We start from the raw sequence: 24,828 nt of genomic DNA, 5'->3' as shown, positions 1-24,828 counted from the left end.
AGTCAAGAAAAAAAAACCGAACCAAATGAAAAATGAATTCAGTTGCATGCACTACTATATATTACACCTTCATTAAGGCACAACTCCACCAATAAGAAAAAGATCTAGTATATCATTGTTTTTATTATCTCATGAACGCCTCTTGAAAATCAAACCCTCCAGAAAAGCAACCGGCTGTTCAACACAAACATATAGCACAGTTGCACCCAAATAGGACACAGCAGTAACACCAAAATAAAACACTACAAACTCGAAATCAGGTCCAATATAAAACGGATGTTTCAGCTGGGACATCAACACTCCAAGGAAACCTACATGAACCATGTAAACCGAGTAAGTGAGTTTGGACATGACATTCCACCCGCTCCAACTGAGAAACGAGTTAATGACACCACCTAGTCCGCACTGACAAAGGTATATTTGTGCTGTCAAGGCAAGAGACCAGGTCACTCTCGACAGTAGTTGATAAGAGACACTATCCACTTCGCTCACAATCCTCTCTGAAGGGTCGGGGTTGATTCCCTTCTCTATAGCGTTCAGCATATCTTGGTAGAGTCCGAACACTACCGCATACTGTGTTGCTACTGTACCTACCCATATGGGAGCCGCGCACACAAACTTCTTCCAAGCATTCAGTGTCCTCATCTTGTCTGTCATGGTATCTCCAAAGACCCAATAAAACCAACCTCCCAACACACCGATCAGAAAGGCTGTCACCCTGATCCACGGAACTCTATACAGCAGTAAGTAGTTCCCTGCGTTTCCCAGTAACATTGTTGGACCCAGATTAAGGTAAGCTGTAAGGGAAGCTGCCAGCACACAGGACGATGTAACAGCCCCAATTGTAACCATTACACCCAGCATTGGTTTCTTGTTCAGAAGCACCACGAAGATGGGGGTCACGATAAAGAACTGGAAGTAATTTGCAATAAACCAACTTCCACCAAAACAAGAGGTGTTGTGTTTTGGGGTCCAGGGAACAATGTTGTTTACATACAGGATGTATGTGTACCAGTATTCCTTACACATTTCATGACTTGACGCTCGATTGATATCCAGCTGGAGTGTTCCTTCCACCATTTGACGATATAAGAAACCGTCCACAAGGAGCATCACTAGATAAGGAGCAGTAAGTCGAATGTACCTGTGCAGATAGAATACTACCCACTGTACTGGAGTAAAGATACCGTGGGTTCTCAACTTCCTCAACAACACATAGGTCACTATGAACCCGCTCAGAACAAAGAATGAGTCCACACAGGGGTATGCGTTAACTACCATAGAGAATGATCTCCGTTTCATCAGTTTAGACAGGTAACTGAAATCTGAAATTTCATTGAACATGTAAAAGACACAATGGCCTAGGATTATCCAATTTTTGCTGATGACTCTAATTCCATTTACGCACAGCACCTGGCCTGGCTTAGTTTCGGTCGATACTAATTCTCCAATCGTCCGTTGAAGAGCAAAGCAGCTGATTATCTTTATCGCCAATGGATCACTTTTAGCTTTATCTTGTTTACGTTGACGTTTAGCATTGGAGCATTGTAGCAGCTCCAATGCTTCATTATCATCAACTTCTTTAAGACTTAGAATGATGGGTTGGATAAGGTGCCACAGTGTTCCAGCTGCTACGAGAATACCTATGATACTGAAAATGGTAATAGCTACATATGCTCCCGTATCAAGTTTTATGTCAGATGAACATTCTGATGACCACTCTTCAGGATTAAATGAGATGCTCCCATTGGTCTTGTCACTTACCCAGTCACTGAACTGAGGTAGGACACCGTCCAAGTTACCGTTTAGACACTGTGGTGGTAAACACCCTGTCCATTTGACTGGATTAGGCAAGGTTACTCCTGCAACCGAGATCGAGGCAGTCACTTTACAGTTTCGGTAGTTTTCTTTAGTCAGATTCCTCAGAGTTTCGCACATTTCGTAATTACCCATCCAGATCAGATTACCTGATATGATACCTGGTCCTGGTTTTCCGGCAGCATCCATAAATCCAATACTCTCTGGAGTCCTTTCGTTCATCAAACTTTGAAGTTTTGAGAGACACATTTCTGTTCTCTTATCGTCAATATCAGGATTCTGACCTCCCAAAACTTTAAACTTAGCGAGGAAGGTGATGGTTTTGAGATATTCATTATCCAGCAAGTGTAGGAGGGAGTTGTTGAGTGAATTATCACTTGCAGCGACAGCCAATACCGCGTTCAAAGTCATCAAAACGAGGACAATATTCCTTTGATTAAACACATTCATTGAGATGCTGGTCATGAGCTGTTCTCAGAGCACCACTGCGGTGGCTCGGTCAGTTTTATAAAACGATGAATCGCAAAACCAGTATAATTAGACCTGCAAAGTTCAGAGCAATAAATGAAAAAGATTTGGAAACTCTATGAAGGAAGCTCAATAAAGAACAAGCAATAAAATGTAAGGGAAGTTCGCGGCTGTTGTAGTTAAGCCAGTGCACGGTAGCCTCATGAAGTTGTGGAACTTTACGTACGATACATTAAAACTTCAATCTATGTGTAGTGCATTAGATGTGCCCCTTAATTTACAAACCCTGTCCTCGTAATTACCTCCCCCTCAGCATCGCCCTCATCGGAATTATTAAACATTACCGACAAAAGAAAATTTGATAACTTAAAGATCATTTCCCCCACCATAACAAACGTACTATCAGATATACCGTCTTCACGACCTAGTCACGATCTTATTAATCAAATAATTTCAGGGAGAATGAACATTTGACAACATCAGAAAATCGCTGCTATAATACAGATTAAAGACTCATAATCATCTCTTAAATAATAAATTTCAGGTAATGTGTAAAGAACCAGGATACACGTTTACCAACGCTGTTTATAACATACAAGGCGTCTACACTTCAGCCATATTCTTTGATTCTGCAATAACGCTGACCTGCAAATACGGATCCCTTGCTCCCAGTCTCTTTGTCAACAGAACATCCTGGTGTGACCGTAAGTTTGGACACAATTGCACAATTTGCAAACACGTTGACTTTGAGAATTATCAGAGATTATGGAGAATTTTCTAGGTCATTATGTGAATGCGTTTGTCAGACGTGCGCGTGGTGAATGCAGAAGTTATACTTATGGTGACTGCCAGACTATTAAAAATCAGTCAATCTAACCAATATATACATTATCATTTATCAAGATATTCACAAGTGGTAGAACATATTCAAAATTTTCATCGCATCAAATTTTTCACCGGATATGCTGCAATTCCGGTACCTTGATGGCGACTTGTGTCACTCTCACCGACCTCACTGATTTGTCACTGGTCAAAATTTCAGTCAAAACCGCGAAATTTCGGTCAAGGGGACGGCAGGAAAGCTCCTTTTCAAAAATCTTCCAAAATATCTTTTTATATTCTGATGATTTTCCTTTTATAGTTTTATCAAATCTTTCTTTGGGAATAAAGCTTTCAGTACCTCAATCGTGTCTTGCGCCATCCTCAGTGACCTTGTAAGATGATCATTCAAGAAAAGTTCAGTCAAAACAGTGAAATTTGGGTCGCGGAAAGCTGAAATCTGAAAATTCATTATAGCTTGAAACACTAAAAAATGTGAGTAGCTCCGAAGTTGAAGTTCACAGCTGACCTAATACAATGTAACTGTTAAACAGGAGGATGTCCTAAAGCTCCTACGGATGCCTACACAGCTGTATATGGCAACATATCAAACCCAAGTACCTACCTATTGCAAGCTGAGACTGATAAAGCCCCTGTGTACCCTCAGCCCATGGAACTAATAAGGTTTAACTGTAACGATGGTTACGCTCGGATCTATCAGGACAGAGGGTCACCTTGGGTCAGGTGCAATGAAGGAGGGTATGATAGGATTCCCATCCATTGCGTCGGTAAATACTCATTATTGATTTTAGAAGTTTATAAAATGTAGCATAATTTATCAGTATTGCTTCAACTTCCAATGACTTAGTGATAAATCTTCTTGAATTATTATTAAAATTAATAAAATCTGCTAGTCTGTGTCGTTTCAGCGGGGTGTGACTATCCGAAGCTGAAGCCTCCTGACGAAGGAGACTCAAAGCATATTTACGATCCAGAACCACAAATAACGTCGGTCAAGGATCCTCCTTATTCAATAGGTTATTACTGAACAACTTTTTTATGCATTATCTGTGAAATAGTTTTGTCTGCACAATATTTCATTGTGGAATCAACTTCGAGCCCAACCACTGGGATAATTGCTGGAACGCAACTCTGGTCGGTTTTTCTATCACTGTTAGTTTTCAATTTTCAGGATTCTCAGTGACAGTTCTTTGTAACGGCAAGTTTAAGGACAGCGCTATAGTCACATGTACAGATGGTATAGGTTGGGTGGGTGGTCCAGACTGGCTGAACTTGGATTGTCGGTATAAAGCAGTTCTCGTCAACAAAACAGCTAACTCCACGGGAAATTCAACGGGAAATTCAACCACCAAGACTGGTGTTTTCAGGAAAAATAACGCTCTTAGAACTTTCGGGCACCCTGTTTTTATTTTATTAAGTGTAATGTACGTTTTGTTAGTTTTTAATATTTACTTGGACGTTTTTTGAAATTCGTTCTGTACTCTTCTTTTTTTAAATATCTAATCAGGCATCCCTACATTGTCACCGTTCTGTTGATATGCAGGAAAAGTATTTATTTGGCCTGGCCCACTCAATCTTGCTGATTTATTACAGTGCTAATAATGCTATATATTTCAGCTTCTCAGTATCCGAGCATATGATCATGCAGATTTGACAGTTTTCCCAGTTTGTAATTTTGATAATCATGGATCAGTGATCACATAACCAACAATTGTGACGCCCTTGTTGTAGTGAAATTGTTAACATTTTATAGTGTCCTCAAAACTGACTTCAAATACAATATATCTAAATGAACACCGTGTTAATCAAATTCGTGGATATGTTAAATAAGGAAATGATCATTTATACGAATGCACATTTATTTTCTTTCTCAATTCCTCGGGATTCTGGAACCATAAGTACCAACTGATTGAAATAACAAAAAGCTAAGACTTCTTACTAGCAGGTAGCATGATGTTGTGGGGCACACTCCTTCTCCTCCTCCTCCCCAACCTCATTCAGGGTCAAGCTGAGAGGCCCACATACAGTTCCTGTACAATTCCTAACGACTACGAAAAACAGCTAAACATAATCCCTATTCCACGTGGCAACAAAGTAGAACACGGTCACACCATTACAGTTCTCTGCCGTACCTCCGGATACACATTCATGAATCACATGTACAGTGTATGCTATAATCTTTTGATCTGTGATGAACTGTTGTTATGTCTAATGGGACGATATGATAAACGTTCTTTATTTTTATGTGGCTGATAAACAACCACCCAATCGTCCAACTTGGCGAGTTTTTTTGTATCTAAGTCTCAATAGCTAAATTTATTTTCTCAATGTTTGATCAACATACCCATTTGCGTTTTACACTATGAACTACTGCAGATAAACGGAGTGTCAGTATCGGATATTTTCTTCTCCTCTTACATTCTGATAACTTGCCGGAACGGAGCTATGCAGCCCAACATCTTCCTCCAGACACTCTGGTGCAACAGTAAGAGTGCTGAGTGCTGAGTGCTGAGTGCTGAGTGCTGAGTGCTGAGTGCTGAGTGCTGAGTTCTGAGTGCTGAGTGCTGAGTGCTGAGTGCTGAGTGCTGAGTGTTGGGTTCTGAGTGCGGAGTGCGGAGTGCTGAGTGCTGAGTGCTGAGTGCTGAGTGCTGAGTGCTGAGTGCTGAGTGCTGAGTGCTGAGTGCTGAGTGCTGAGCGCTGAGTGCTGAGTGCTGAGTGCTGAGTGCTGAGTGCTGAGTGCTGAGTGCTGAGTGCTGAGTGCTGAGTGCTGAGTGCTGAGTGCTGAGTGCTGAGTGCTGAGTGCTGAGTGCTGAGTGCTGAGTGCTGAGTAATCAAATATTAACTAATTACATAGAATGTTCATCAGTCAGATAATTTTGAAAATTAGCTCAGTCTCTGATTTCTGAATCAGTGGAATCTTCCATAAGTACAATGTATGAGGTCCCATTAAGATTTTCACTTAAATTTTAATCAGGGGTGTGGCTGATTTCTTGAGATGATTGATTTCAGAGGGGTGCTCTAAGTTTCCTGAGAATTACTACAAAGTAACTTACGGATACACCACGCAGTCTCGTAAAAAGAATCCTCTCCGACAATATGGTAAGCGATAAATCTAGGGCTATGAATTTAGATGGAGGAAACTAGAGAGCAAAGTTTGCGAACGCTTATAATCATAACCAATCAGCAACAAGAAGATATCAACCTCCATTTTCAGGTAAACTACATGCACCAGTATCAGCAAATCCACTGTATGTGATAAGTGTTTCGTGTCAGAACGGTTACATGACTGTTGTTGGAGATAACGGCTCCAAAGAAGTTAGGTGCACTGAAACTGGCTACAACACACAGGCTATCATTTGTTCTGGTAGGTTTTTAATTTGTGACATGAGCATGAGCACCATCAAATTCTAACTTGATCGTATCCAAGAGTTTACGACTTTGTGCTCTTAAAGTTAAGATGTTTGAATGATGAAAAAAGATTAAAAGATGAACGCAGTATATATTGCCTCACAGCCGTTTCTTTTTAGCTGGTTGTGATATTCCGTTCAACTTGGAGTTTAACTTGCTGAACAGATCAGCTCTTTTAGCTCCCAATAAAGCTGGAAGTGGAAAAGCACCGTATCCTACTGGAACACATGTAACTATGTTGTTGTATTTTACTGGTAGTTTGGTTGTTGATGCACACCAAAAAGTATTTTTTCCTATTTCTACATTTATTTTCACGGCTTTCTAAAAAGTAGCTGTTTAATGAGGTCTTTCTCAGCTGACAGTGGACTGCAACAAGAGGGTCGAGGGGAACACTGTGGTAACTATGGTGTGTGAGGCAGGTAAGGGTTGGACTGGGGTTGAGGAGTTGAAGGAGCAACAAGACGGACAGTGCTCAGCTGATTATGTGGCGCCTGTTGAGGATTCGAACACCAATTCAACACAAACTGATGAAAAAGACAAAAAGACTGATTTATTAGACTTGAAGGATAAAAATGGTTCAGAACGATCTGATTTATTGTCCCATCTTCTGGCAGTATCTTTTTTCTATGTGATCATGTTACCATGAAATCTTATATTCTTATGATTTTGTAAACGCTTTTTAGATATCAAAAGTTATAAGTTTTACTTACAGTTGTGTCGATAAACACCCAGCATTGTGATGTCTGGTTGGAGTTATGATATCATTAAATATATCCAGGTTAACAAACCAAACGTCTGAAGATTCTTTAAGAATTAAAAGTTCCAATTTCTCATAGGATGAAGCTGAAAGAATGGTTTATTATCACAATCTTCTCACTTAGAAGTAAGCGTTTAATTTTGCATTCTTATTTTTGAATTTCAAAAATTTCTTTGTTTTCCAGTTATTCTTCAGATACTTTCCAATGTCATTGTTAAAATAAAGAAATCAAAAAATCGGCGAATAAAAAAAATATGTACATTAATAAAGTCATTATATTAACAAAGTTCCCCCGGTGTAGTACATCAAATACACTCCGCTACTTGTGGTATTGATGCTATTTATGAAACATATCTCAATGTGGCACCTCTTCCCAACGGTAACAAGCTGTCCGAAAACGGAACTTACTATATCACTTGTAAAAATGTAAGTATTTTTTGTTTAAATGGGGAAAGATGTTTATGATATGAATTCATCGGAGCTCTTTTAAACTTTTATAAGCACAGAAATGTGGCCTAAACTTAGGTCGGCAATTATCAGATTGTGGTTATGGTTTTTGTAATCGGAGAATTCGTATGATCCAACCAATAAATATAATTATAAACTACTATTTCAGTACGGGGAGACATTCGTGAACAAAGTCTACAGTATAGAGGGAATCACCGAAGAAGCAGTTTATAAAACTGGCGTAATCGAGATTAATTGTCAGTATAATGGCACTTTAACACCACCTTTCTTTAACGAAACATACAATTGGTGCAGACGTAAGTTTTTTGGATTATTAACACCTTTTAGGCAATATTTTTTAACGCTTTTTGATGAGAATTTATAATAACGTTGCATGGTAACAATTGCAACAGCACTCACCACCTTAATGAAATGTAAATGATAGCAGTTAATCAATGTACAGGGGGTTGTGTTCGGATTCCTGATAAGTCCTACAATCTGAAGTATCCAGACGGGGTGAACAGAACTGATGAGATGCTGTCTCCAGTGGCTCCCACTGACAAGGAGATCATACTAGAATGTGCCCCTGGGTATGTGCAGGTGATGCGATATCTTTCATTTTGTGTTTTCTGGTTAACTCTTGCAAGTTTCAGCAGCAAAATAACAGAGAAGTGATATTTTTGTTCAATGAAAAGAAGTGTTAGATTGTTTAGTCATCTTACTTATAATCATCAGGCAATAGGCGACAATGGGCACCAGAGGGTGAAATGTGACAAGTCTGGTAGTTACGACAAATATCTTATCAACTGTGTAGGTAATATCTTTACTGGTATTGATTATTATAGTTGATCCATTCCCTCTATAAAGGTGGATTCTAGTGGGGAAGTGAGGGGTTTTATTGCTCAATAGTGGAACCTGATTGGATAACTGTTGCCTCAGTCCTAGCACCTCTCCACCAGAATACACATCTATTGTTCAGACTTCAGATCAGTGAATACGACTGACTTGCAACACCTCTTTTTCCAGTATAGTGTGATTCTTTAGAAAAGATCGTGACTTTGAGTGAACGATTAAAAAAATTTGTTTTCAGCGGGATGTGACCACCCAGTAGATACTTCAGACGGTATAAGCTCTATTAGTGGTAGTCCTAACTACATGGTGGGGTCACCACCTTTTGCACCTGACGCTATGCTCAAGGTAAACTCGTAATATTTTCGTCGCTACAATAATATATAAGTATGGGAAGTATTATAGCGGGTACCTTACTCGGGAATATTATGACTGGGATAAAGTGGTGGGTTTTGGAAAATTCCGCCATATTTTTCCCAGTCATTCATTTTCCCAGTCATAAATTAACCCGCTATAATGTTCCCGAGTAAGGTAAACTAATAGTAATACATTTTGATGCTTGGTGGGTTTTGGAAAATTCCGCCATATTTTTCCCGGTCATTAATTTTCCCAGTCATAAATTAACCCGCTATAATATTCCCGAGTAAGGTAGTTTGAACTACAGTTTGACTGTGAAATCCAGGCGATAGTTCTGAAACCAGCACTTTTCAACTATAATGTTTCGCTTGTCATTACATGAGCCCGAATGAAGGATCCCGTGCTTAAATCTATGTTAACTCCTGTGTTACATCACCACATCTTGCTTAAATAGTTGAACCTCAAGACTCATAACGCTATTCTCTTTCAGGTAGATTGCAGAGGATCCACATCAACAAAGACAATAATATGTCGACCTGACTTTGGATGGGAAGGACTTGAAAAGTTAAATTGTAAAAGGGAAATCAAAAGTATCCTAGGAACTTCAGCTAATGCAAGCATACATTTTTGTTACGATACGATAAACATTTTAGTGATATCAGTTGTTGTACTATTCATCAGATAATATAGACGTGGTTATATTTTCTCGTCTCTCATAATTTTATATCAGAAGAATCAAGAAACTAGATGTATTCAGTATTTCCAGAAAGTATGGATGAAATAAAATCGTTTGCCCAAATATTTCCAATTCCCATGCCCTCCCCTTCATAATGTTATGAACGTGCCTTTTTAAATCGTTTAAACCAATGTAATATCTGCAATTTAGGATGAAGCTAATTAGTTAGAATGACGTTGCCACTCGATTAATATGGCTAATAGAAGACATGGATCGAAGATGGTTTTGTGTTCACATTTGCCTTCTGATCGTTTTGGTCGTCCAACTTTCTGGTGAATATTATTCTTCAATTACTTTTCTGATTTATCACTTTAAAATTAAGTAACACTGATTACTTTCCACACGATTAACAGCTTAACCAACTATATAACAAATTAACTTGACACACGAATAATATAATAGGGATCAAGGTAACGAAGCGGACCACTGAGAACTGTTGGGAGGGAGTGAACTGTACTTACTGTGTTGTCCCTCCGTATTATAGTAGCCAGCTGCAAATAGTTCCCAATCCGAGTGGGTACCGTATTAACGATGGTATGGACGCTAATGTGTACTGCAAACAGGTCAGTGTTGTTAGGGTTACCAAGTAGTGTCTGAAGTGCGAAGTGAATGGTATGTGGTTTTGTGGGGTCCCGGTATTCGGGGGCGTTGTTTCATCATTTTGTGGTTCTATTCGCGATTTCTTGTGTTCCTAAAATTGAATGAAGGAAGTCAGATTTTTAATTGGGGTATAAAAATACTTGCTCTGGTGTTAACGATTATTTTAATTCAGTGGGGTAGAAGTTTTGTAAACTCTGTGCTGGCAGTGGATGGAGTCAGCAAGAACGAGATCTTTTTCAGGGAGAAGATCACCGTCACCTGTTCCAAAGGCATCATATCACCTAACATATTTGCAGATGACAAGTGGTGCGCATGTAGGTATTTCATATAAAGATGTTTTCTTTCGTATATTTATCCACAAAAACAGCTTAAAACCAAAGGATGCGGTTTGCGTCCACGACTTTTTTCGTCAGTGTAAAAATGACTTGAAAAGTGAAACCAGCTGTACTGAACCAGTACCTAACACCACGACTTACACCACCCAGTTGGTTGTGCACAAGTGCCGGATGATAACTACATAGTGGACTACCCTGACATGACCTACCAGACTGACCTGGCTCTCGCTCCTGTCTACACTGACTCCACCAAGGTGATCTTAAGACGAGGAACTTAGGGAGGAGGGTATTATAGTTTTATAAGTTTCAGACGAACTTTAGATTAGAAATGTTGATGATTCTCCCAGTCTGAAAGAAATTGTGGTAAACGTATGATCTTATCACGATCAGTATTTCAAATATAGTTTAGGTTTATTAATTGTGTCCGATCAGGAGATTAAAGTTTCGTGTAAAAGAGGGTACAGTGACGCTGTTGGAGACAATGGAAAACAGGGTATCAGATGTACATCAACTGGATACACAGGATATATAAGAACTTGTGTGGGTTCGTATTAATCATAGTTTTTCATATTTTTTTTCTCATAGTAGTATTGATTTTGATAAAGGCTTATTTCAACATCAATTCTTTCTGGTTAGCGTACTCAATTTCTGAATAAGACATCGGTCTCCACTAATCAGTAACGATATCATCCACCCTTATCCTCCTGACAGAAGGCTGCAATTATCCGCTGAATGAAGGAATTCACACGTTGAGTGTTCAGCCAAATTACGAGACTGGGTATCCGTACTACCCAGTTAATGATAACGAACCTATTTACGTCGAATGTGCTGGAGGTAAACAACACAACCTTGATTTATTATTATTTTGGGGTGAATTTAATTCTAAAAAGGACAAGTTTTATCTCAAACATCGATTGAGCATCGATATCACGACGTTTAAGTCGTCATTGATATCTTTTTTGGCTTTTGTGAAGTATAACATTTTCCTATTTCAGATAAGTATTCTTACCCGATCTACTGTGTCAAAGGTGTTGGATGGGTCAACACTGATCTCCTGTCTTGTGCTAAAGTGACATCTGGTGCCTCATCCACAGACAACTATTTTAACTATTGGCTGCCAATTTTAGCTTACGCTACACTACTTTTACTTTGATTTGATTGCTTGCACCTTTTTTATTTATGATAAATGTTTCACCTCATTTCCCCTGAACTCACGTTTTGTCGGTACTCAGCTCAAGTTTGTTTTCTTACTTATAACAGTCTTACTACTTTACTGAATGTATTTATTGTGGTAGACTGTTCAGTGTTCACGCCTGCTGCTGACCATTTTACAAATATTAATTAAATTTAAACAGTGCGTTATTTTTCGTTATAACTGATGATCCAGATCATGCAGCACAGCAACCACAACTCCTAATGCAGAGTGATGGGCGCACCGAGGTTGCAGTATTACATGATATGAAGCGTTTTCTCATGTATAAAGAATTGTAGATGAATGTTAATATGGTAAGACTATAACCCTATGTTATATAATGTGCTTAAAAAAATGTCTTTTTTTCTCTTTTATTTAAAAACGAAACTGATTAATTAAACACACGGTGCCTCGTAGTCGTTGTAGGTTTACCGCCATTAATAAACCGAACACATAAATTCCATCCTATCAATTATGACCAGTCAAATTAAATTCCGTATAGGTGATACCACAGTTAAACAGTCAACTGTAGTCAATTTCGTTGCAGTCGCGCCCATCATTATGTCTGCCCGAGTAATGACCGCCCGTGTAATGCCCGCCCACGTAATGTCCGCCCTAATAAAGTCCGACAAGGTATATTGTAGTACAGCTCTCTGCAAACTATAAGCCATACCATTGGCTGAATAATCAGCCAATAAGAAGGTGGTATATAAGTACAGCTCTCGGCCCTAAGCATAATTATTAATCAATATCCTAGAGATCAAGTATAATTATTCACAAGAACCCTAGTTCTAAGTTGATCAACTGTTCCCCATATAATGACTATGAGATTTTTATTTATTACTCTATCTTTCTTGACAGTTGTCTTTCTCAGATGCTCATCAAAGTATTCTAGAACAATAAAAATCAAATAACAGACCAACAGAAACGTTTATCTTTTCTGGATAAATTTTAAATATTCCTGATCCTTTTTACTTTTAAAATTGATGATATACAGACAAGTAGAACTAGAATACAAAATTCTGGGCACACTAAATAAATAATAGTTCAAGTGTAAAACTTTTAAGCCATTTTCAAAAGAAGTTTTAAATCAATATCGAATAATGATCATTAGTGGGTTTGGTTAACTTAGGCGTACACTAATAAGTCAAAGTGAACTAACAAAAGTTATCAAATGAAAATAAATATGCAAATTACAGTTATGAAAGTTCGTTATTCAAGAGAAATGGGTCCCAGCTACCTATACTGATATTAATTGAGTTTCATTTATACAATCTAGGCACATATACAATTTCCAAGTCCCTGATATCTACATTTGCAAGTCATATTTCTACAAGTCATTCACTTGCTTAGACAAAACTTTTCCTTGAGTATCTGTATCTTAGTTATATGTGGTTAACTGGGTACGTGTTCGATAGAAAATGTGATCAGAATCTCGTTTTTCAAGTAGTAAGGTTACCATCAAGCAAGAAAACAACAATTTCAAGAAACCCATGAGCATGTGACTTAATATGAATAAGTGTGCTCCACTGCAATTAGATTACTGTAATTGACAATTGTTTGGAATCCAAGTATCTTTAAGATCAGCTGCCTGTGATCGTATTATCAATTGTGCAATTTTTGCATTTTCATTGGTAGCGTCTGATCTTAATGGCAGACATATGTTTGTACTTTTACGTTGAGTATCTGTATCTGATTACATAGCTAACTGGTAGATATAGGCCGGGCCAAGTGGCTTTTTTCGATGTTAAGGTAATTAATCCCAATTCTAATTCCTACCTTCAACATTCGACAAAGAAGACTATGGAGAATGCCGAGAAACAGAAATCACGATGCTACAACGAGAGAATACTTAATGTAGAGCACGGATCATTCGCTCCATTAATTTATTCAGTAACGGGTGGCATGGGACCTCAAGCCAGGACATTTGAGAAACTGCTTTGCAACAAACTTGCTTATAAGAAGAAGCAGAATTACAACGATATTATAAATTATTATCGGTGTAAATTATCATTTTTAATTAGGAAATTAATTTTATTGTGTATTAGAGGATCAAGAAATACCTCAAACAAAACTTACGAATTATCTAACATGGATGATTTAGAATTTAACTCTTTCGAATCGAAAGTCAACTAATTTTTTTCAGTCCCATGGACTGGGTTTTATTTTTGCAATGATGATGTTCATAATATATAACCTGTAATACTATTCTGTATATATCTAATTTCGTTTTCCAAAAAAAAAAAAAAAAAAAACTGGTAGATAACATGTTCAATAAACATTAGCTTAAGTTAAGTCAGCAATCACATCAATTCAACGGTCCCGATCACCGTTGTAATAGTTAATACGTTTTGCAAATCTTTCCCTTTCCAAATGTCCACCAACTACGATGACTGCGATCTGTTTGGGATAAAGAATGAGGCTGAGAGATACATCTATTTATTTCTATATTTCTCATATTCCAGAAATACGCTCGTGATTAAGAATTGGATGCAGCAACACTAGGTCACATTATTACGTGAAAGCTAAGGTTGAGTAGGGTAGATAAAAAGTGTAATATAGCAAGGTTACGTCTAGAAATCTTTGTATTTTCACTGGTAGCGTCTGATCTTGGTACACATCCATATATTTCTATAACTTGCATAAGACTTTTTAACGGTACCAACCGTTGTTAACACGCTTAACAACTCATTTCCTTTAAAAATGTCTACCAACTACGATGACTGCGATCTGTTTGGGATAAAGAATGAGGCTGAGAGATACATCTATTTATTTCTATATTTCTCATATTCCAGAAATACGCTCGTGATTAAGAATTGGATGCAGCAACACTAGCCACTAGGTCACATTATTACGTGAAAGCTAAGGTTGAGTAGGGTAGATACAAAGTGTAATATAGCAAGGTTATGTCTAGAAATCTTTGTATTTTCACTGGTAGCGTCTGATCTTGGTACACATCCATATATTTCTATAACTTGCATAAGACTTTTTAACGGTACCAACCGTTGTTAACACGCTTAACAACTCATTTCCTTTAAAAATGTCCACCAACTACGATGACTGCGATCTGTTTGGGATAAAGAATGAGGCTGAGAGATACATCTATGGGAGCTGGCTGACGTTAGTAGTCATATCTTCTCTTCTGGGAGACACCACAATCCTCGTTGCTTCCATAAAGTACAAAGCCTTCCGTCTACACAGGACAGTCGTAGTGTTTATCCAGCATGTAGCTGTTTGTGATCTGTTCACTGCTATAGGCATGCTCATGCCTGTAGTAGTGTCACTGATTTATGACAGCGGTGGTTCTAATGAGGTCATCAAATTCATTCGCTTCTTCATCAACTACTGGGTGTTCTCTGCGAGCCCACTTCTCATAGGTGCCATGTCAGTAGGCAAGTTTCTTCTGGTGAGATATCCTTTGAGAGCACGGACCTGGTCTAAAATGAAGATACACAAGCTGTGTGCAGGACTCTGGATATTGTCCCTCACTGTTCCAGTGCAGCACCTTCTCGTTGACATGGACGATGTTGTCTTTGACTGCAGGACCTACATGTACAACTACAGGTACTCCTCCGAGATATGGAACACACTGATGCCGATCACCACTGTGCTGGCTTACCTCACTCCCAATATAATTATCATCATCGCAACAATCTTGTTGCTGACAAGTGCAAGAAGAGTGGCTAAAAAAATGCAGGAAAGTATACGCTGGCAAGGAACCTTGGCTGTTGTCATCACTGCAACAATCTTCACCATATCCTTCCTTCCCATTACTGTCTACTTCATCGCTGGGCCTTTCTTAGAAACAGATTCTGAGGAGCCAGGGCCATTTTTCAACAGGTACTACAGAGTGACAGAAGCTGTGCTGTTCACTAACGTTATGGCAAATTTCTTCACGTACGGTCTCACCGTAGCCAGCTTTAGAGACTTTTTAAAGACGAAGCTGATAAAGAAACTACCATTTCTCTCCATCGGTAACCTCTTCCAACTTACTCCTCTTCAAGGTAAATACCGCGCCATCTTTCTTTCAAACTTTGTTCGAAATTTAGTCGTTAGCTTACAAATCTAAGTATTCGAGAATTTAAAGTAATAAGCTCGTGCAAACATGCAATGGTTATATTTAATTTAATCACCAATATTAATAATCAAACGATTATTTTTTGCAGGAGAAACAACAGGATCAAGGTTGACGGGATCGTCGACAGAAGCTGACAAAAAAGAAGCAGCGATTACAAGAGCAGCAAGAGTTAACAGTAAACCAAAAAAAGGGATGACAGGAGCAGCAGCAGAAGTAAGCAAAGCAGATGTAGGGAAGACAGGAGCAGCAGCAGAAGTAAGTAAAGCAGAAGAAGGGATGACAGGAGCAGTGGCAGAAGAAAGTAAAGCAGAAGACGGGACTACAGGAGCGGTGGCGGAAGGAAGTAAAGCAGAAGTAGGGAAGACAGGAGCGGCGGCAGAAGAAAGTAAAGCAGAAGAAGGGACTACAGGAGCGGTGGCGGAAGGAAGTAAAGCAGAAGTAGGGAAGACAGGAGCAGCGGCAGAAGGAAGTAAAGCAGAAGTAGGGACTACAGGAGCGGTGGCGGAAGGAAGTAAACCAGAAGTAGGGAAGACAGGAGCGGCGGCAGAAGGAAGTAAAGCAGAAGTAGGGACTACAGGAGCAGCGGCAGAAGGAAGTAAAGCAGAAGTAGGGACTACTGGAGCGGCGGCAGAAGAAAGTAAAACAGAAGTTGGGACTACAGGAGCAGCGGCAGAAGGAAGTAAAGCAGAAGTAGGGACTACAGGAGCGGCGGCAGAAGAAAGTAAAGCAGAAGTTGGGATGATAGTGAAGATGGCGACAAAAGGAGCGATTTCTCAGGAACAAAGTGGCCAGAAAAAATGAACTAAACAGCTCAATCGGACATATTCGGGAAACTTCCGTTTAACTTTGTTTGAACTTTCTTGATCAACTGACACCAGCAGACAACATTTGTCTGTCGAGGATTATCCAAAATAGTTACGGAATTTACTTAATTGACTTAATTGTTAATGATTTACAGTTCAAAGATTCGTAGTTGAAACGATTCCGAATTTTTATTACAAAATTAAATTTAAGCAATTTAAGACTTAGGAAACTTACATAAAAAATTTAAAAAATACAATAATATGTGGAAGATGACTGCATAATTATTATAGATAAGTTTTTGTTTGCTTTTGAGTTGTTAACCATTTTATCATGACCTCCTCATACATCGACGGCACCCCAGGTTTTGGCAGGTTGCATCTTTTTTTCTTTTTTCTTTTTTAAATTTAAAAATTAACCGTTTTGAAAGATTGAATTTTTAATTCGATTTTACGGTTACTTGATTAAGATTTCAAAATTAACACGAAGTGAGACATTTCACGAAGATTGTATTTAGCTTGGAGTTTGAGGATTAGTTTGACAGTTTTTGACAGTTTATCAATAATCAAAGTTTTGTTCACAGTCAATCGTTGGAATTTGGTAAAATCTAAAAGACATCATTTTTTGAACAATAATAGTTTGATTTGACATTGAATTTCGACATAAACATTGTTTTTGTTTGTATTTTCCGAATATGAAGTCAAATCTCCAGCCAAATCATTAACGGTTTTGGCGTATGTTTACTTTTAGTCCCCTAAATTAGGGGACTAAAAGTAGACATAAGTAAAGCGGCCTGATCTCCTCCGTTGGAATGTAATCAGCGTTGGTAAGCAGTATTAAACCTACCAGACGGTCAGTGTAATGACACGCAGTGGAATAATTTAATAATAGAATAATGCAATGGAATAATAGCTCCGACGCCTTTTGGAATTTTGGTTAGCTTGAGCTTGAGAGCTCTCTCGATACCTCTCCCGTTCTTTCGTGATCCTTGAGTAGATATTCGCGCCTCTATAGTCACGCATCATCGAGGTAACCGTAACATAATTACCGACGGGTTTTTTGGGAACTTTGCCAAACGTTGCCTGACCAGAAGCTGATGTCGCATAGTCCTCCTCGCCCGGACGCGACAATTGGGCTGCCTAGTCGCTATTTGTTTAGTTTGCTGTTCACGTTACAGTACTTTTGTAAATAATGAAAAAATTTCACAAGCTGTAGTGTAACTTTTTTTTCTTTTATAAAGTTAAAACTCCTGGTGGAGGCGAGGGTTTACGGCTACTGAATTTATAAACGTATTCAGTAGTAATTAGTATGTACACCGTACGCCGTACGGCGATTATAATAGGTTCTAGCCAATATTCTATAGAAATCTGTACATGATATTTGGTGGCACATCCAAACCAAAAGGAGGGAAATCTCAATTAATCAAGGGATTGCCACTCTAAAACCTTCATTACAAATGCTCAAATGTAATTAATGAAGCTACTGCTGCAACCGAACCCTTTCTTTGTGGTCATCCTCCCTTTTTACAAGCCAGAAGGCAGGGACATATTTGTTTTATATTATTTAACAATAATCTTTAATTGACCCAGATAATCTGCCCAGGGTAGCAGAATATGAGCGGCAACGCAGTGCAAATGACACTTATCCCTGTGCTCCAAGTACGATTCAAACCATTATACGTGCTGATTACCCTCGTAATGTGCACTTGGACCACATTTTAGGGATACTTTGTGTCTCCACCCTAGTATTTGGTAATGTGAGCAACATTCTAGCACTGCGATATTTCATCAAGAAGAACGAGACATACCCACGATCATTTACATTTTACACTTCTGTGGTCTTCGTGGATCTCAATATCTCGATCCTAATTCTACCGGTTGGTATCTCACTATTCAATGCTCGGAATCCCGTCCTATTCAACAACCGGGTTTTCTGTAATGCTTGGGCGCTCGCGTGGTCGGCACTAGGTCGCATGTCTGTCTTCCTCGGAGCTCTACTCTCCATCTCTAAGGTTTACGTCCTTACATTTCCTTTCAAAAGAATAAACAGAAATGTCATTTTGGTGCTCATACCGGCGGGTTTCGTGTTTTACTTGGTAGGAGGAACTATTCCATTTTGGTGGAACAGTAGACATTACTACCACTCCTGTGTTACGTCTTGTCTGGCATTTGGCGGAGATTCTTTGCCCGAAGTGGCTATCAAGGCAACTCATGTGTTTGATTATTTGGGCATTCAGTAACCTGTCCCAGTTGTTATTGTGACCTTTATAGTTCTAGTCCACCAGCTTCAGCCGAAGAAGAGTACTGTTACTAGGACTGAAAGCAGCGGAGAAGTTGATGGTAGCAGAATAAGAGAGCCACAGTTACAGTCGCGCTTTTAACGGGTGAGTACCAAATTAAATGATGCCATGTTCCTAACTCTAAAAGTAATCTGACAATAATAATATGGAACATTTCTATTACATGCAAAGTTTGACATCACGTTAAAGCAAGCATCTGGCCCACCATTACAAAAGGACCAAAGTCTCGATTGACTGTAGTTTACCTAAATCCATGATTCCCCCTAGGAACATACCTTCTATTCAACATGCCGGTAGCTATATTGATGCTGCTCTACAACTTCACCCACTTCATGTCTTGTCCGGAATCATCGCACTTGATAACCTTCATTTTCGTTATGGCAATCCCCCTCAACTCCGCTTGCAATCCGATAATTTACCTCTGGCGGATGGAACGGATGAGGGAGCAGAGTCAGATCTTATTGAGGGAGCAGAGCCGAACATTGTTCAAACATTTGTTCAGTGTGAACAATGAGTTGCACCACATATTATGGACCAGCCCATTGTGTCTGTAAGGGGAGCAGCAGTCCGATACATTGAACGACGCAGATCTGGTCCTGTCGAAACGAGGGCATCAATATTGAGGACCGTCGTGATCAGGAGGAATATTAACTTAACCATGGTTACCTGAAGGCGATCAGCACCCATATTAAGTCACAGTCAGGCCAAAATAATATCATTTGATCCCCGTTAAAACTCCTTCGACCGAACCGATTTGGTGAGATTGTAAATTTGTCCGTAAGCGTAGGCCTATCCTTTATTTAGAGTATTAACTGCACTTTTAACAAATTACAATTAACTGTACAAATAAGAAACTAAGATGAGGTAAAGATATCATATTATATACAAATAAATTCAAACTTTAAAATGTATACATAATCACGTAAATTGAATATTTGAAGATTTTGAAAGTTTATGTATGACTCCCATGGCTCATGGTCTATGTATGACTCCCATGGCTACCATGGTTTTGGTACACAAAGTTTTCTGAGTAATATCTGTAGCTTGTGGTGCTGATGGTGTCATGTTATTTTTGTATGAGGAAAGTTAACTTTATTAATCTTTTGGTCTTCTCTTTAATTTCCCAAGAATAATAACTCAATCCTGATGTGGTTGTAATTCATTTTCTTTTGAGACCTCCTCGCTAGTTTCAGTCAAATTTCTCAAAACAAGAATCTGAACCATCAAAACAGCTGTTATCCCGACTAAAACACAGATCGCTGCTCTTAAAGAATAGTTAATGATAGTCGTTATAGCATACACAGCTAAAGATGCCACAATCTTCCCAACTCCGTCCACCAAACCAAACCCTGAGTTGCGAGCTATTGTTGGGTAGATTTGGGGAAGTATAATGAAGAAGACAAGGGAGATACCAGCGACACCAACAGCTATCATAAATATAGAAACGAGTTGGATGTGGCCCGGTATGCAGAATATCAAGAGGCAGCTGAAAAAGAGAGTCGAAACTGAGAGGAATCTCAAAGTCCAATATTCTCCGACCCTCTTCACTAGTATCATGGTTAGTATTGTTGATGCATGGAAAGCAACAGAAAGTAATGCACCATTCACCAAATCGGCATCATCCAAAGTTGCGCACTGGACAGGCTTTCCAAATGGCATATTATCTGTAGGATTTGAACCCCAAACTTTGTGTCCCTTGTTCGTCTCACAGCGGTTGGTAGCGAATACAGCAGTGGTGATGTACAAGAGTCCTTTGAACACGATCTGAAGACAAGAGTAAATTCCTATGACTCTGAGTGTGTCACATCTCAGGTCACTGCTGCAAATTGTTTTAAAAGATTGTAAGATTGACTTTGCGAGGCTGCTCTTCACTCTCGTTCTGGCCTCCTTCAGTATTGTTATCTCATCCAAATTGAACTCCAGACAGGATGTTTTTAATTTTGTCCTGTTGGAGAGATTTGTTGAACATATAGAGGAATGAGGATGTACGGCGGAGTATGCCGTATGATCATATGATTGATTCGATTTCGACTGTCTTACCATGTATGTTTAAAGTATATATTAGACTACTTTAATTAATCTCAGATTATAATAAGACAATTAAGATTAGATTGTGGAGAAACTTGACTACGGGTCAAACTTTTGTTCGATAACTAACCTCAAAGCAGCCACAGTTCCGTCTATGTCTCCAATAGAGTTGAGATATTTAGGTGATTCCGGAGAAAAGCAAGTAATATTGCTGGAACTAGGGCTGGAATAGCCATAATATATGAAAACGTCTTCCATCCAATGCTGTTCAAAGAAAGGTAAGCGATTCCATATGATACCATGATACCGAAGTTCCAAAAAATAGTAATGACAGTGATTCCAAGTTTCCTGTTTGATTTTTAAGTTATGAATTTAGAAGGACAAATCGATTTAAAATAAGGTGTATCCTGACTTTATTGCTTTGGTATTTTAATCATTTGCGATTCCGTAAGGTAATTTAAATCAACTGAAGAAATCCAAAACTACTGATCAATCAATCGCCGTACTGAAAATACCTGTGAGAAGTGCTAGAAACTTCTGCCCAGTACGTGAATGCGATGGTCAAAGAACCTCCAATACATATCCCCGCTGTGACACTGAATACCAAGAAAACGTAAAAATTGGGTGACGTAGCTGTTAGAGTCATGGTGAAGAATAGGACTATCGTCGTTACCATTGCTGAGGTCTTTCTTCCAAATCTGAAAGTGGAATCTGTCATTTACCACGTTTAATAAATATTTAATCTAGGATTCTAGAAAATTCACTATATCTATTATATTTTAGTTCTTCTTTTAGTTCTTCTCGTTTTTAGTTCTTAAAGTTGGAAACTGTTGGTATCTCAGGAATTTTTAATAAATTCCGTAAGACTGCTGTCCCTAACTCCCTTATGTCACCTCTAATTTTAATCATTCAACAATGGCAAATAACAACAATAAACAATAGCGGTTGTCAATTAATCTACATTTTGTTAATGTCCACTCATGGTCTGCAGTGTGTCGATTGAGCTTCTCAAACAAATGGGGACACCAAACTCCAAAGCTATTACATTTAGAAGTTTAGCCAGAAATTCATGCTGTCGAGGAAGCTCCAATTCATACTTCCATAGACAATCAAATGAAATCTATGGATCACATACAGTGATCTGATCTTTGTAAATGTAGGAGCTAAATTAAAGGGTTTATTTATCGTCGGGTATACTAACTATGATATGCTAGCTAAGAAATCAAATTATTGAATTTATACTTAAGTCTGTCTGAAATAAACCTGTCCGAAAGAGGCCCGATGAAGACTCCTCCAACACCAGTTCCCAAAAAGGTGAGTGACGTTAAAACAGACTGTTGCGATGCACTCAGAGACCAAAGACACCTGATTGTTAAAGGAGATATAAAGTTGAAATCGATGTCAGATTGCTTAACGAGAAATATTTGTTAAAATTTGATTAATCGATTGTATTATTCTAAGCAAACTTACGTAAGATCTGGTATAACAATGGCGACGTAACAAGCTTGCATCGAGTCAGCTATTGCAATAAGTCCCAAAGCAATGATATACAGAACATCTATCACATTGAACTTTCCTTTGTCCAAGACTTCTTGAACTGACATTTCTCTTGCCACATCGTTCAAGGTTGTTATGCTGCTCCCTGGTGTCACTAACGGATCGTTCTCTGTCCTTTCCGGCATCTCCTCCTCCTCCTCATCCTTTTGGATACGTTATGATCACTACATGATATATTACTTCGAGCCAGCACTAGTGTAGGGTAGATTCAAGAGATACTCGATATTTCTGATCTCGTCAAAAATGTTTGACACTAACACTATGATCGAAACTTTATTTATTCATTTTAAAAGATAACACACATAATCTAAATATTAATTACGAAGAATTGGAACGAAGACAATAAGCGAAATGATTTATATGTGGCCAATATTAGCACTAGATGAAATTAGACGAAATAAGAAGGAAATTTTAATCGTACTTATGACCTATCACACGTTATACGTGTCTTAATTCACATTTCTTTACGTAACTATCTAGAATCCTGAAACTACCAGTGCACGGTTACGTAGTTACGGAAACTAACGAGAACTCCGCATTGTTTACTGCCTGGTTGGTGCCATGCCCTTTCATTGTCTTTGTTTTTACTAACAGAACAAAAGCATGATTGAAATAAACTAAGAATTAACTCACCGACAAGTACAACATGATCGAGATTTCTACACAGCTGGAGCAAAAAACAAACTCTCAATTTATTTCGATGTTTGTGTGGATAAGAATTACCAAATGATTGTGCGTCTAAAGTTGCAAAGAATTATTTTCATGGTGTCAATTTGGTCCATAATATTGTGCTATCAACATGAGATAAGTGTGCGACCGAATGAAAACAATTGGTACACCAGAACATTGTATATGTTAACAAACACATTGCATATGTTACACTCTTATCCACTGTGTAATACATATTCTAGGTACATATTATAGTCATACCCATCATTATTCAATATCATGAGGTGACTTCATTGATTCAGATTCTGAATTATTATTTTCAATAAATTTAAAGGATTTAAACCCCATATTCGTAGGATCTACGAAGTTTAAAATTAAGTTTATTTGTTTTTTAGTCTCCGTTAAAAATACTGTGATTATTGCGCATTTGATTCTTGAAGTATATGATACAGAAATATCAGTGAAATTGAATATAATGCCACCGTTTACGCCATCCATTAATAAAAAAGAAATTGGAAAAGTTTATATCATTACAAATGGAAAATATATTAATGCATCATAACACAACTTGGTTCACAAAATGGTGAGTGCTTTCGACAATAAAATGTACAGAGTATGGCAAAACATAACTTCAGAAATTGGCGAGTCTACAATTATTATTAACAATGACTATCGACGTTTACATTGCAGGGACCGTAAATCTTTTGTTTGACATTCGAAGAGACCTAAGCTTTAGTGTAAGCGTGTTTAGACTTCTAATAATAAATTAATTGTTTCACGATGATAAAGGGACTCTGATGAGATATTTATTTATTTACACGTCCCGGTAAATGAGTATTATTATCATTATATTTATAGTGAAGGTTATAATTCATGACGTATTTTTTTGTTATTTGAATTATGGATGGACATGTGCTCGTGTCTCGTGACTATTGAATCTATTGAAGGTAATTAAACATAGACGTAGTTATTGACTACTAGTACTAACATAGCATCATCATGAGGGCCGGATACAACATTTACTTAAATTAAATTTACTTGAATGGTTATTGGATCTGATTTTATCGATGAACTCTTCGCAGATTATAATACCTTAGTCTACATTCAGGAGTGTCTGTTTTATACTCGGACTATGAGCCCACGGTCCCCACAAAATATAATCTTTAGAATTACAGTTAAGACTATTACTAGTTATAGACTAGTACAATTTGTGAAAAGGAACTCATGATCAGTCTATAAAACGCGTGAAAAGCAGTGTGCTTAGTCTCTAGCTTTGTTATCAAAACACGTGATTCGATCACGTAATGTTATCTCATTGTAAACAGGGTTTATTTGTTTGATTACGTGTAGTATGGTAAAGTATTAACACAAGTTATAATAATATCATGTATATGAATACAGAATCGAAGTGGAATATCGAGTTCCGTTCTGGCGAGGTATGGCGAGCTGGGAGGAACTTTCAAGATCGTCTGGAAGGGCTGATCTAAAAGCAAGCTCTGCTCAGTATTTATAGCTAATCTAACTACTACTAGACTAACAAGCTAGTTAACGAATATATGACATCTAACCTTGCTCTGCAAATACATTAT

General features: G+C 38.2%; 5 protein-coding genes across 5 annotated transcripts; 3 read left to right on the top strand and 2 right to left on the bottom strand.

Annotated features, from left to right (window-relative positions):
- Positions 1–26: 26 nt before the first annotated feature.
- LOC134811397 (nose resistant to fluoxetine protein 6-like) lies at positions 27–1,364 on the bottom strand. Its single transcript, XM_063818191.1, has one exon. It carries the CDS (start codon positions 1,342–1,344, stop codon positions 130–132), a length of 1,215 nt encoding a protein of 404 aa, XP_063674261.1. The 5' UTR covers positions 1,345–1,364; the 3' UTR covers positions 27–129.
- Positions 1,365–5,069: 3,705 nt separating this feature from the next.
- Positions 5,070–7,446, top strand: LOC134811978 (uncharacterized). The gene is made up of 4 exons (XM_063819146.1): positions 5,070–6,225; positions 6,341–6,490; positions 6,654–6,763; positions 6,890–7,446. Exons 2-4 carry the CDS (start codon positions 6,409–6,411, stop codon positions 7,178–7,180), a joined length of 483 nt encoding a protein of 160 aa, XP_063675216.1. The 5' UTR covers positions 5,070–6,225; positions 6,341–6,408; the 3' UTR covers positions 7,181–7,446.
- Positions 7,447–9,823: 2,377 nt separating this feature from the next.
- LOC134811977 (uncharacterized) lies at positions 9,824–12,155 on the top strand. The gene is made up of 7 exons (XM_063819145.1): positions 9,824–9,952; positions 10,083–10,243; positions 10,453–10,594; positions 10,766–10,869; positions 11,048–11,159; positions 11,327–11,449; positions 11,611–12,155. The coding sequence occupies exons 1-7, from the start codon at positions 9,889–9,891 to the stop codon at positions 11,766–11,768; spliced, it is 864 nt and encodes a 287-aa protein (XP_063675215.1). The 5' UTR covers positions 9,824–9,888; the 3' UTR covers positions 11,769–12,155.
- A 3,146-nt stretch (positions 12,156–15,301) lies between these two features.
- On the top strand, positions 15,302–16,893 carry LOC134811336 (uncharacterized). Its single transcript, XM_063818123.1, has 2 exons — positions 15,302–15,811; positions 15,974–16,893. Exons 1-2 carry the CDS (start codon positions 15,325–15,327, stop codon positions 16,684–16,686), a joined length of 1,200 nt encoding a protein of 399 aa, XP_063674193.1. The 5' UTR covers positions 15,302–15,324; the 3' UTR covers positions 16,687–16,893.
- Positions 16,894–17,491: 598 nt separating this feature from the next.
- On the bottom strand, positions 17,492–23,277 carry LOC134811337 (putative transporter svop-1). The gene is made up of 6 exons (XM_063818124.1): positions 23,204–23,277; positions 22,484–22,713; positions 22,277–22,378; positions 21,529–21,711; positions 21,144–21,361; positions 17,492–20,930 (listed from the first exon to the last, which is right to left on the bottom strand). The coding sequence occupies exons 1-5, from the start codon at positions 23,216–23,218 to the stop codon at positions 21,166–21,168; spliced, it is 726 nt and encodes a 241-aa protein (XP_063674194.1). The 5' UTR covers positions 23,219–23,277; the 3' UTR covers positions 17,492–20,930; positions 21,144–21,165.
- Between the last annotated feature and the right edge of the window lie 1,551 nt (positions 23,278–24,828).

This window comes from Bolinopsis microptera, chromosome 2 (genome assembly GCF_026151205.1).
Source record: "Bolinopsis microptera isolate Bmic1 chromosome 2, MBARI_Bmic_1.0, whole genome shotgun sequence".
In the NCBI taxonomy this organism is placed as follows: domain Eukaryota; kingdom Metazoa; phylum Ctenophora; class Tentaculata; order Lobata; family Bolinopsidae; genus Bolinopsis; species Bolinopsis microptera.
This window is presented reverse-complemented; position numbering and strand designations above follow the sequence as displayed.

What these genes read in the sequence shown, in the direction of transcription:
- LOC134811397 (XM_063818191.1), bottom strand. Translation starts at nt 1,344, where the DNA reads ATGTTCAATGAAATTTCAGATTTCAGTTACCTGTCTAAACTGATGAAA.
- LOC134811978 (XM_063819146.1), top strand. Translation starts at nt 6,409, where the DNA reads ATGACTGTTGTTGGAGATAACGGCTCCAAAGAAGTTAGGTGCACTGAA. An exon ending in ACAGGCTATCATTTGTTCTG is followed by an intron (nt 6,491 to 6,653) that starts GTAGGTTTTTAA and finishes GTTTCTTTTTAG; the next exon opens with CTGGTTGTGATATTCCGTTC. An exon ending in CGTATCCTACTGGAACACAT is followed by an intron (nt 6,764 to 6,889) that starts GTAACTATGTTG and finishes GGTCTTTCTCAG; the next exon opens with CTGACAGTGGACTGCAACAA.
- LOC134811977 (XM_063819145.1), top strand. Translation starts at nt 9,889, where the DNA reads ATGGATCGAAGATGGTTTTGTGTTCACATTTGCCTTCTGATCGTTTTG. An exon ending in AGATGACAAGTGGTGCGCAT is followed by an intron (nt 10,595 to 10,765) that starts GTAGGTATTTCA and finishes TACACCACCCAG; the next exon opens with TTGGTTGTGCACAAGTGCCG. An exon ending in TCTACACTGACTCCACCAAG is followed by an intron (nt 10,870 to 11,047) that starts GTGATCTTAAGA and finishes GTGTCCGATCAG; the next exon opens with GAGATTAAAGTTTCGTGTAA.
- LOC134811336 (XM_063818123.1), top strand. Translation starts at nt 15,325, where the DNA reads ATGGACGATGTTGTCTTTGACTGCAGGACCTACATGTACAACTACAGG. An exon ending in CCAACTTACTCCTCTTCAAG is followed by an intron (nt 15,812 to 15,973) that starts GTAAATACCGCG and finishes TATTTTTTGCAG; the next exon opens with GAGAAACAACAGGATCAAGG.
- LOC134811337 (XM_063818124.1), bottom strand. An exon ending in ATTGTTATACCAGATCTTAC is followed by an intron (nt 22,379 to 22,483) that starts GTAAGTTTGCTT and finishes TTTAACAATCAG; the next exon opens with GTGTCTTTGGTCTCTGAGTG. An exon ending in ATCGGGCCTCTTTCGGACAG is followed by an intron (nt 21,712 to 22,276) that starts GTTTATTTCAGA and finishes TTCCACTTTCAG; the next exon opens with ATTTGGAAGAAAGACCTCAG.